Raw genomic sequence first — 12,953 nt, 5'->3', positions numbered from 1 at the left:
ATCAGTATTTCTAATTTTGATACATACCCATAATAACCCCCCAAATATAGAAGAATTAAATAAATAAATAAATTTAATATTGCAATGTAGCAAAATGAGAAAATACCTTGTAATCAAAGTTAATTATAACAATTCAACCACAGGTTTTTAATCAACATCAAAACTCTGATTATGGTTCCTGTGTTCAAGCTTGTATACTCATTTTTGTTGAGCTCCAAAGTATTTTCTTTCCAGTCTTGGCTTTGCTTCCTCTTGAAAAGTGCTCCACCTGACCCAATGCATTTGGAATGTCCAGATGCATAAATTGTACTGTCATTAAGATGTTTCTTTTCCTTAAGTATGTCACGTGCACCTCCCCGCACCCTGCATATTATTACATATCCAATCCTTCCTGAACAGATGAGATGGTGTTAGTCTGCGAAATGTCAACGTAAAGTACATATAATATGATGTTGTCCCTGATTTTCCTAAAAGATTTGTCATTAAACCCCAAGGAGTAAAACCACCCACCAGCATTACAGAGCGCAGGGAGCTTGTTAAAATGGCCCCTCTTGGCGCCCTGAGCTTTGGCGTATACCATGTTTAAAGTACAGTTGACAGTCACACTGGAGCACTCAACATCTATTTCCAAGCTCCAAAGTCATGACCTTCTATTGCTACTTTGTTGTGGTTCACTTTAAGTGCATTGCAGGTTGCATTTGTTAGTGGAACAACATTGAATGTATTAAATGGCTGCCTTTGATGCCTTTCTTTGCTTAGTGGCTGCCATGAATGCATACAGAGTGAGGTGACTTCACATTATAAATGTCTTCCACCCACTGTTTAGCACAAGAAAATGAAAGGTTGAATGGAAGTCTTTTTGGCCTTTAGTAAAGTATTATTGTTATTATTTTTGACCTATTTGAGTGTTTTCTACCTTGGGCACAAAAGAACAGAGGCCTGCTATCGGCTTTATGGTTCTGGTAAACAATGGTAAGTAGCACAACAGGGGGGTGAACTTGTAAGGGCAGATGTAGTCAAGATACAGAAGTTAATTCTCATGCAGATGTCCTGCAAGCAAGTAGCTCAACTGTATTGTGCCGTCACAAAGATTTAGTAATATGATTTCCTATGATTTTATTGAGAATGTTGCTGTAGTCACTGGAGAACATGAGAAACCGCTGCCAAACATTAATTCAACAATAAATATTGAAAGGTAGCACGACATTCCAGACCACCTCCACTCAGTCTTGCATGTTATCGAAAGTGAATGTAATCTTCATGTTTTTTAATTGGAAAAAGTTACAACTAACCATACTGTATTTTTTTTTATTTAGCAGTTCTACTCAACCTTTATCTGTGTGCAGTTACCATAGGTTGTTGTCATTTCCAATCTAAAAACCTTTGACATTTTCATCATTCACATATTGGAGAAAATATGTATCGTACCTTTAAGCTATTACAAGACTTATTATCCCTTTTTTGTTTTACTTCTTTCCCCCTTGCATGTTTGTTGCTTGTCCCCCTTGAACATAATCATTTAACCAATGAATCCACTCTCTATCAATAAAAAAAGTCGGACTTCACTATGGATATATGGCTTCGAAATAGACCCATGTGAAATAACATTCACCTACAGTATGTCACTTATGCTAAATTTACCGTATTCATTTGAGACCATATGGACTTTCCAACAAGTGAAAACCTCCAGAATTTCTTATTCCGTGATGGCTCAACCTGAATTGCAACCTACTTTTGATTCATCTGGAAACACTCAAGTACATATGTGCTATTCAGATGTAAACCGTCTGTTGTCATATTGGACTAGCAAGCCAACACTGTAAACGGGTGGCATTTGGATGATGTGACATTTGCTTCCGCTTATTAGCCTTGTTCTAGCCAAGCTGTTCTGAGTTACACTGACAGAAATTGGGGTCACACAGATGCGCACTGATATGATTGGCACCTGGGAGACTCATGGTTTCACACTTTGGGGATTATCCTCCATTTTCCAGGACGTTATGCCGAGAGACTGTGAGAAGCATGACATCATGATTGGCCAATGGATGTTGTGGGTTGCGTGTGTGTGTCATCGCGCATTCACGTTCACGATCAACTCACAGTTCCAGAGAAAGATTACACTGGGACGTGGAAACTGTGTTTCAGTGCAGCTATTATATAATGTAATCGAAAGTAATGGCTGGAAAGGGGGATTTCAGATGGGAGCAGGCATGTAGCTGCAGTGCATGTTTGTATTTGAAATTTATTGCCTTCTGTCAGTGAATAAATTGGCGTAACGCTTAAATCTGCAGCCTTCGGAGCCATACGTTGTTAATACCTGCTCCCCTTGTCTGTGTGTAATCATAAAGGTGGATAACCAAGTCCAGAAATTCTGTGAGAAATCCAGCTGTGCGCTTTACTTGTTTTCATTATAGTAAAATTTATATTAAATCCTCGGTTTGTGAATGTGCTAATTGTGCACGCTTTGATTCAAACTCCAGTTCAAGCAACTGTATTTTCTCATTGTTTTTTTTCCTCCCTTACCCCGCAATTGTGTTCCCCATTATCCCATATTCCACTTGTAAGCACATCTAAATATAGATCAAGAATTTGCTTAGGGGGCACTCTTTTGCGGTGGTGGTTATAGAGACGATTGGGTATTTGCCATAATTGTAAATGCATGTGTACAGCCTAAGCTCATGAAGAGAGACGGGGGAGTAAAAGGAGTGTTTTGCTTTTTTTTCCCCCAAACTCATGCTCTTTCCCAGCTGCTGCACTTGGTTGTCCCTTCCAACAAAGGGTACTCATTAAGCAGACATTTAAACTGTGGTTGTTTTCTCCTCTTCACCTCCACAAAAGTCTTACCTTAGCTAAACATGCTTGGAAATTAGCCCATACTCTTCATTTTTTAGCAAAACCTTACTTTTCTACAGAAATAGAAGTGCACATGCACATCCTGTCTACAATCAGCCTTGGGGGAAAAAAAAGGGATCTGACAGGGCCGATCCTGTGAAAGCCGGGCCTAAAAGAACAGAACAGGCAGGCGTGCCGCGGCGTTTTATATGGCTCTTGTTCTTAGCCTTTGATGACACTGTTTAGTTTAGGAAATATCTAATAAGTCAAGTATTCTGTCTAATGTGCTGCCAGTGGGTTTACTATTTGCTCAGAGGTCTTGAAACACTATCTCTGCCACGGCAATAATATACATTTAAAATTCCCATGGAGTGGGCGGGAGGGAGTGATGTAGAGTGCAAGGGGGGCAGCTGAGCGTACATGCTGTAATAGCAACCATGTGCAAGTTGATCAGATGAGGGTACAATTGGATGCTCTGCACCTTGCATTCATTGGAAGCACTCCTTTCCAAAATAATGTAATATATAAAAATAGCAGTGGATAACTGAATGCAAACACGTGTACTGATGTGATCTGAAAACATGGTGTGGTAGTTGGCCACTAATCTTTAGTTATGCAGGCCTTTATAATTATTTAAGATACACCAAAAACCTGAACCATAACGGGAGTTTATATTTCATTTATTTTTTATTTCAACCATCAATTTAAGTACTACATAAATAATTGCTTGCTTGTCATTTTGGTTCTTTGAGAGCCATGTTTTGTCATTTAAACATGTCCGTTTGTTCATTATCGTTCGGATCCCTGCAGTCTAGCCTCGAACCGTATCTTCTGGCTATGAAATCTTTTATAGCCACTATGGTTGGAACTCTCCACATCTGGAGCCAAGCATACAATTTGGGTTGCTTTATGCCCGATACCACAGCCACTGCAAAAAACAATTGGATTTTACAAGAGTGAAGCCCTTCTTAAAAGATATCTTCAATATTTCAAAGTTACTCAATGATGTTGGAGACCACAAAAAAGATCCCACAGCATGCCTTTAATGTTTCTGTGGCTATACGATGCTCTTTTTCGTTGGTCAATTGGTCCATGGTTTTAATCAAGTCAGCTATTTGGTTTATGCCTCGTAAAGGATCAGAACACAATAACGCTCTGCAAAGATGAAAATGCTTCCATCTTTGTTCTTCCTTTCATTTATGCCAACCATTTATACCAGTTTTTTCAAGTGTTTTGGTGTTTGTATTTGTAAAGTTGTCTACACCTTAATGTCAATCATTGTCATAGTTTCCTATGTTTTGTTTTCTTTTTTTTTTGCTGTCTGTGGATGTTAACCATGACACACCCATCACCACACTACTGATCTTATCTAATCAGGCAATGGCATGTTGGTGTTTCAAGTGGTGACATATCCAATAATATAAGTGCAACACAAGCAGTAGTAACTTGAGAATCAAATGTGGCCTTTGTTTTCTTTGTGCTTGTGTGCAGATGCGTAAACATGAGCAGAAGCAGAGCAGTCGAGGCTCATTGACAGGCATCGACTCCTCTTCTCGTCACAGTGGGAACGGGCAGGACAGTGGTTTCGGTAGCGACAGCGCTCGCATCCGAATTGTCCAGATTGAGCAGCAAAGTGGGACCAGTCACCACTGCATAGCCAGGCCCTCCCAAAAGTCCACCATTACCAAAAACCTCAACTTTATTCCATTCGACATCTTTCTTACTGCTAGTAGGCTGTCTGTCATGGCCTATGAATGTTCGAATGCCCCACAGGTCCCCACTTTATTAGACTGCACACAGGATAGGAAAGAGCCCATTGAAAAGGTAAACACAACTGTGACTTGGAAGCTCCTTCTGGTGTCTGTGGTCCTATACGTACGTGTGTGTGTGCGTTGGAGTGTGCGCATGTGAGTCACCCTTTGTGTCTGTGTTTAACATAAATAAGCATTTGTTATGTAAACAAATAATGAAACTTACTCAAATTAGGGCTCACATCTTTTTTCATGATTGATTAATCTGTTGATTATTTTATAGCTCAATCGGGTTAAAAATGCGTTTTAATTTTCAATTTGTCATTGAAAAACATAACTTTTTTCGAATCGACTGTGTAGAGAATGCACGAGTAAATAATGATGATTGTTTGTTTCATAACATGTAAGAAAATTGGCAAGAACTTTGCCATTGTTTTCCAAATTCAAAGCAAATGTTTTATTTTGATTCAACACGAGAGTAATCAGTCCCATTTCATGGAGTACTACAAAGACTATTTAAATATATTTTGTAGAGAAGAAATTACAACCATCTGGACAATCTTAAATTAAAACACAATCTAAACAATTCAGCAATTAACAAATAATGGATTAATTTGATAATCACAATTCAGAAAGAACAGATATCAATGCAGCATGCCAGGATTGCAGTAAAATGATAACTGTGAATTTTATGCATATTAATAATGCCTGTATTTGTTCAATGGGGAAAATATTAAATCTAATGCACAGTAAGACGTGTTAAATTATGTGTGGGCCTGTAAAAATAGTCACTGTATTTTCTTAATGTTTTATTAAATTATCAAATATATTTAGCAATCTGGTGACACCTTTTTCAGGTCGGTAAGAGTGCTCTCAATCAGCCCGAGATTCTGCCTGAGCCACCTCCAGCCTCGACTTTGGCATCTCCAGACTCTGCCCAGGTTACTCTGACAGACCTAACGGCTGAAGACATCCTCAACAGCAATGTCCCCCAGCCTGTCTCCCCGATGCTGAGAGGCAGTCTGCTCTCCCTAAACTCCCTGTCAACCCCCAGCCGCTCTTCAGCACGCCAAGCGCTCGGGGTAACAGTTGTAAGGCAGCCCGGAAGAAGAGGGCCTGCTGACCAGGTGCTGGAACCACTGCTCTACCTGCAGGTGATCCAACCTTCTGCTCTTCTCAGCTGCCACCATCGTAAGCAGAGAATGGAGTTCTCTGTGTTTGATGTAGCCTTAAAAGGAGTGGCTTCCGACTACAAGTGCCTAGGTATGAGAGAGCCAAACAACACTTGCAATGTTATTTGGCGTATAATGTTTTACCCCTAAAATAATTTGCTTTTGATGTTGTTTCCTTGCTTTTGAATATTTCCATTCATGTCGTCCTGTTCAGACCAAGGAAAGACTTTGCCAGAGTCTTTGGATTACAATGTGTGCTGGCTCCAGACAGCAGCAGGTGAGGTGGACAGTGAAACAGGCATCCCTCCACCTCTGCTGTGCCTTCAGATTAAAGACTTCCTCAATGGACCTGGTAGGTTGCGTTCACTTTTACACGGCTTTTCTTCAGAGATTAAATTTAAGATGATTTTTTTTTAATCTAACGTGAACGCTCCTTGGGATTTCATTGTGTGTACCGCGTGTTTGCTTTTCACAGGGCTCGGCCTGAAGCTAAATATTGAAACCCATGGGTTTGTCTTACGTTTTATCCAAATTGATCTGTAATAAACAACTGTGTGAGTGGGCTTTTGAATGGATGAGTAAGTGGAACTTCCTCATCCCTTTTGGGACTTCATCAATCCATGAACAGTGTGTGTAGGCGCAGGAAATCCTTCATAGTTTAGCTCCCTGATCCCAGTAGACCGCCCGGACTGTAGTTGTTATTGATGAATTTTGCCCCCTCAGCCACACACATCCCTTCCTGCTGTCCACGGAAAGCCCTCAGCATATCCGTCCACCAAGGATCGTTCAGAGCCACACAATGCTGCTCTGTACACCACAGAAAATACACAATGCAGCCACACACAGATTTCCAGCTACCCATCTGCTGCTTTCAGAGGACACCAGAAGTAAAAAAAAAAAAAGAGTGAACCTTGACTTTCAATATCAAAGTCATAATTTTAAAATTTTAGCCTCAGAATTCTTTATCTTTATGTTTTATTTTAGTGTACATCACTAAACATAGCAACGTGTAATAGTTCTAGAGTTATACCGCTGAGTCTCCTACTGGGCAGGCTACGCTGCAAATCATCTGGATTCTTGTGTAATCTGTTGATCTCACAAATCCAACACTTTTACAACCTAATGTGATTTGGACAGACAAGGGGGAGGAAGGTAGAAATGTACCGTAAATCTGGAGGCGCTGAAGGCACCAAAAGCAGGTCAAGATAAAATGAAGACTGTTTTATCGGTTTTATTAAAACTCTCCTTGTTTTTGTTTGTCAAGAAATTCTAAATATGTGAATAACTCGCAGTGGCCACAGCAAATCACCCGCATGATTTGTTTGGTACTTTTTTGAGGGATAGCAGTTCCTCTTGTTCAGAATTCACCATAGAGTCTGTTTGTGTGTGATAAAGTATAAATTTGGTTTACTTTTTATCAAATTAAATGATTGTTAGTAAACTATAAAAAGCAATGGCTCACAACAGGTATTCAAGTTTGATACAAATAATACTATGGATAGTTCATCCATTAAATTACTGATTGACAGAGCAAACCAGCAGCAGTCCATTTTATATAGGCTCCATCCTATTCTGTATATTGATTGATGGCGATTATTCCAGTTGACAGCCAGATGAGCCTTATCAACTCCCGGCGGATACTCAAATAGAAACAGACACTCGTTTAAGAGAACCCTTGAGGGCGGAATCACACAGTAAACACCAGTAATAAAATTGTCCCACCCCGAATGCTAACTTAAACCTACGCTAAGATCACTTGATGAATTACTAGTGTACAATATTGTCTCAGTCGTGGAAGTAAGAGGCCATCATGAACAAGCTTAGTGTGAGGTTGCCCCTGCCTCCCACACACATCACAGGTCAACGTATGTTGCAAAGATCTGGAATTGACTACACATGCTACTGGTTTCCCTTCACAGGGCACCCTTCATAGTTGCACACTTCTTCCTACACTTTTATTTATTTATTCATTTATTTATTGATTGTTATTTATTTGGGCCGTCATTATTGGGGACGATCGCCTCCTAATGAAGATGAAGCAAATTTGCCTGTGCTCTGTGTACAAAGAACACAGGACCTACTATCTAACATTTAAGGAGGCATATTCATGTTATTGGGCCGCTTTGCTAAATAAAATAAAAAAATAGCATGCTTGATTTGCATGAGTTAATTTTTATTTTTTTATTACTAACGCTTTTCAGATGTATTTTCAAATGGAAAGAGAACTGCAGTTTTGTCCACGTGTAACAACCAAGTAGAAAGAAATCGAAAGAGTGATGTATGCCGAAATTGTCTTCTGGATTTTTTCTAACCATCCACAATTTAATTGGTTTCTTGTGTAAGCCCCCCTAATGTTTTTTCCCCTGGGTGTGCACTGCAGGTGTATCATCTGCTTTGACACTGCTTCAGATATGTGATTTATTTAAATGAGATGTCATCGGGGCACATACCAGTTTGAGGCTATTTTTTGCTGTATGTTTGAAGCAATCTGCTTGCAATTTGAGCTGCCTTTCTTTCAAATGACCCATCCAACCTACCCTCTCAAGGTCTTGCTTCATGTTCAACTGGATGGTGTGTCAGCAGAGCCATCACAAACTGCAATTAACATAACTAATATACAATTTGGATTTTTAACTCCCCAATGTTTATCTGCGATTGCCTTAAAGTAGGTCAGTCTTTTTTTTTCCCCCCTCGCTCTTTAGTCATTGACAGAGTGGCACACCCTCAAACATTGTCTTTTCTGCCTTGTGTCATATTCCCTAAACAGTTCCAGTCTCATAGCAGGTCATTCGGCAAGTCCAAAGATGTAACTGCTACCACTTGGAAACGAGAGATCAGCCTTCTCTCCAATGAGAGGCAGGAGGTGATAGATTAGCTAGAACAAATTGGAACCATTACTCTTCTACGTCCCTGGTTCCCGTCAAAGTACGGCTTTTAAGAATTTCTGTCAGTTACTGTATACAAGCTTGTGCACCTCCGAACCATCTAGAACCATTCTAATTTGGTTCAGATGGCATCCTAGGCATGTATCACTGGCCTTATATATGCATGAAACTCTTTTGTGACTTTGGGATTCTACAGATACCCTTTAAGCATTTTTGGTCACACAAACACATCCTTGCACAAACATCCTCTACCCATACAGGAAGCGTGTAATTGGACACATCGCCACCTGTGTCTGACACAGCTGCTCTGCTGTCAAAAGTCAAGCAGAAAATGTCAGCCCGAGACTCAAAGGAGGGCGGAGATGAAAACAAACTTTGTGGTTGTTGCGCACACACGCAGCAGGTTCAAAGGGACAATGTTACGCTTGACCTTGCCAAAAATGCAAGGTAACCTGCTTAATAAGCACATTTTATCCGAGCACCACTACCGTTGTGCACAAACCTAGATGTGTATGCACCGTTGTCACAGTTTCAGTAGTGCTAATCAAAGCTGACATCAGAGAGGGCCTGTGTATGATTCCTCCCAGCCTGTTCATATTAAGGACTGTTTTTTTTAACGACCAGCAGTAATTTTTGATCTACAGAACCGATGCCCGTTCCTCTTTTAGGCTTTCTACCCATAGCAACTACTCAAATACCTGCACTGTTGAGGGCTCTTTAATATAAGCCACACATTTATAGGCTGCATTTATTCATCCATTTTGTAACATGGATTATTTATACAGAAAGGTGCCACACAGAAAAACTTTTAATGAATTCTTTAGAGCACCCGTCTCTATTACCTGCCCAACACTCACCCTTCGAAAAAAAAAAAAATCCCTCTCTTTACATAATTATACAGTCCAATAGATATGCACATTTAGATAGGCCAGGTACGATCTGTGTGAAGTCAACAAGTCGACATATGAGTGATATCTGACCAACAACAGCTCCTGTGTGTGTTCATTGTGTTTTACTCTTTTCTCAATGTTTGACACACAACTGTAAAGTTCAAGGGCATTACAGGAAACACTATAATGTACTATAAAAAACAACAACAACAAAACAATTCCAAAATTGTAATAGCATAACAGAAATACACAACTATATAGCGGAGGAACACTTGTGTACTGGTATGGCAGGGAACACAGAGCCAGGCACAGCCCATGATGAGAGCCAACTTTATGTGATTGCAGCCTGGGTGGGGTTGATTAGGCTGGGGCCTGGTGGAAAAGTAAAAGATCTGGTTGACTACAAGAGGACAGAAGCAAGATGAGCTACATGAAATGTCCCAAAAAAAAACAGGGAGAGGGGGTGCACAGAAACTTACTTGTACGCTGAATGAACAGCTGCAATGCATGCCTTTTTATTCCATCTCCGGAAAATTTCCTAGTGTAAGTCAGGTGGAAATGATAAGCAACATTGCACAGCAAATTGCACCTATCTGCCCTCCAGTTGCATCCTTCCTTTTGACCATCTGCCTCACTTCCACTGGATTAAACAAAAGAATCCAAGTTACAGTGGCTGGGTCTGTGTTTGCATGTGTTTGTGCTTGCTTGCATACGTACATTGGCTCTCTTGTCAATGCTGCTCATGTCATGTCGTTCTTGTACCTGGGAACAAGACATACGGAAGGTCTAAACCTCCTTAAAAGCACTAGTGAGGATACCATGAAAAGCAGCTGGACTTGTTTTGAGCTGCTTCCCTCTCCCATCGTCATGACCAAGTGGAAAAATGGGATAATGGAAGTGGTGTAACACGGCATGGAGTTAATTCATGTGTCTCTGTAAATTCCAGTCAAGTGTTTGAAGACTGCAGCGCACAAAGGCACAAGCAAAAGACGACTTGAATTTATGTCTTTCATAAAGGAAAGATTCCCTTTCATGCTCTTCCACATTCATTTATGTTTTGTATATGTTTGATTATAAGAACAGGAGAGTGAGACTGAGACCATCTGTTCTCAAACACATTTTTGCAAGCAAAGCTGAACGATTCGAGAGAAGGACTTGAAGTTTGATTTATGAGATGCGATAAAATGCAGCGTCCCGTGGGTTTGGTAGCAGCACGTTTTGCTCAGTGGAACACTGATGAAGCCTGTCCCCTTTTTTATGGAACCAAATGAAATTTGTTCTGTTATGTTGGATTTTCAAATCACTAGCAGGGACCGTACCCAACTCACTATTTATTCAGGTTGCGTCCTGGGTTAACACTAACATTAAGAAGACTTGTTTTAGCATTTGCACACACTAAATAGCCCATCACTAAATTGCCTATCATAAAATGAATAGACTAGAAAATTGCAATTTCACATTCACTGATGCAAAACCACAGAAGTCGGAACACCCACAAAGCCCTAAGACCAGTGTGTGTATGTGTGTGTAAGCATGATGACAATGCGTTTGTCACTTCCTCACTGAAAGCATTGCTCCTTTTAGCAGCCTTGATATCGTCCTAACTCACCATGTCATAAATATTACACAGTCAAGCACATTGTCTGGTTTTTAAAATATTGCCCTAAATCCATTCCAGGGAACTTGTGGTAAAATGTTGATAGTACAGTGTGTTTTCATCTCTTTTCATCCCTCTAATTCCATCTCTCTGCTTCCCTTTACAGCCGAACTGAATTTACAGTTCTCTCGCCCCTTGAAAATCAACCCAACACTGGTCAAACTGGAGCAGACCAAAGCCTACCTGAAGAAAATCTTGCCAAACCACACATGGAGCACCCTCACCTCTCATTCATCACCTGCCAAGATGCCAACCAGGGCCTTTTCCCCACCCTATCCAAGTCTTGGCCCGAGTAAACCAAGCAGCATTGATGCCTTGGCTTTGTCCTTCCACAAGGTCTCGCTCCACACTACACAGATTGTGGTTGTCCTGGAAACGGAGGCCCATCCGATGAGGCCCAGCGTGACTGTGTCTGTGTCATCACTGATGGGAAATCTCAACTTAAAGACAGGCCCAAGTATTGAGGGTGAGTAAAACTAATTTGTTTTGGTACACATGGAAATTACATTAAGATATCACATTTTACAGTTGAGTTCAAAATCTCTTGTTTAAATATGTTAATCGCCTCTGCAAAATTAATGCATTCTCGGTTATGCAAATATGAAAAGTAGCTATACAATTCATTCACTTAAAACAAAGTCTCATCAGATTACATGCCTCAAGGTAAGAATGATCCAAAGGCAGCATTTTTGGACAGTTTGTATACAAGGGAGTTACTTGCTTCTTTCCTTTAGTTTAGGAATTTTCACATGCACCTTTGCACTTCAGAAGTGCAGAGATATTTGCATTTGTTGTCATTGGTGCATCTTGCACCGTTTGAAACTGTCACTCTTCATCATTGCTTCCATGGCAACAAATAAGCTACAATTCTGATAAGTATCACTATCAAGGAAGGGTGATGAGTAGTAATTAACAAGAGAAAAGACTGCTAAACTGCTCGCAAAGCTAGCAGTAATCGTAGTTACAAAACGTTGAAGGATTTGCTTGGTGCTACAGTACACTTTTCACTGTAGTTTTGCTGGAATGACATGTCCAAGGTTTCTGCTCAATGGGTGCCATGACTTTGAACACATAATCAGCACACCAGATGATGCAAAAGCAGCACTTAGTGAAGCTTTCTTAAACGTTAACCCAAGATGAATGTTGAGCAGCAGTTTATGTAGCGGAAACATCCATCTCTACCCCACCGAAGAAAGTCGAGATGGTTTAATCAGCAGGGAATGTGATGGTCGCCGTCTTCTGGGATACAAACTGATACATTAATTACCTTCAGAAAGGCTATACTATCAATAAAGGTCACTATACCAACTTGCTGAGGCTGCTGTGGAAGGTAATGAAGTCAAAACAGCTTGTAAAACTGGCAAAAAAAGATTCTGTTTTCCCAGGAAAATGCTCCCGCACCCAAGTCTGTTGCAATGCCTTTGATATGCTTGATCACCGTCCATATTCTCTTGATTCAGCACACTTTTTTTTTTTTTTTCATTGGCTGGGAAGATAAGGTTATATCTGCTTTTGAGGGGTCAGGATGAGAATTATTCCATTAATCCAACACCGCTGGAAGAAGTGACTGGACCTCAAGGGACAGTATGTTGAGAAATAAAACACATTTGGCCATGTTTGCAAAGTTTGACCATTTCATCACTGTCAGACTACTAAATTTTTAGCATCACTGTCAGCCTACAAATTTATTCGCAGCCCCCTTTCCACCCCCCCTTGTGCTTGCAACTGTGAAACAATGCTGTTGTCGGCAAAACAAAACAAAAATC

The 12,953-nt window shown here is 40.4% G+C and overlaps 1 protein-coding gene across 3 annotated transcripts in view; it reads left to right on the top strand.

Annotated features, from left to right (window-relative positions):
* The window catches only part of vps13b (vacuolar protein sorting 13 homolog B), a 210,759-nt gene that overhangs the window by 139,003 nt on the left and 58,803 nt on the right, over positions 1-12,953 (top strand). For all 3 annotated transcript variants that reach the window (XM_088386303.1, XM_088386304.1, XM_088386305.1), the window contains 4 exons: positions 4,324-4,656; positions 5,441-5,846; positions 5,970-6,107; positions 11,294-11,653. In XM_088386303.1, the coding sequence (XP_088242429.1) occupies positions 4,324-4,656; positions 5,441-5,846; positions 5,970-6,107; positions 11,294-11,653 (1,237 nt within the window). The remainder of the gene's footprint in view (positions 1-4,323; positions 4,657-5,440; positions 5,847-5,969; positions 6,108-11,293; positions 11,654-12,953) is intronic.

Source organism: Syngnathus floridae, chromosome 10 (assembly GCF_059516105.1).
Source record: "Syngnathus floridae isolate MCC-2025c chromosome 10, RoL_Sflo_1.0, whole genome shotgun sequence".
In the NCBI taxonomy this organism is placed as follows: domain Eukaryota; kingdom Metazoa; phylum Chordata; class Actinopteri; order Syngnathiformes; family Syngnathidae; genus Syngnathus; species Syngnathus floridae.
Note: the sequence above shows the minus strand (reverse complement) of the source record. Positions and strands in the feature narration are given on the sequence as shown.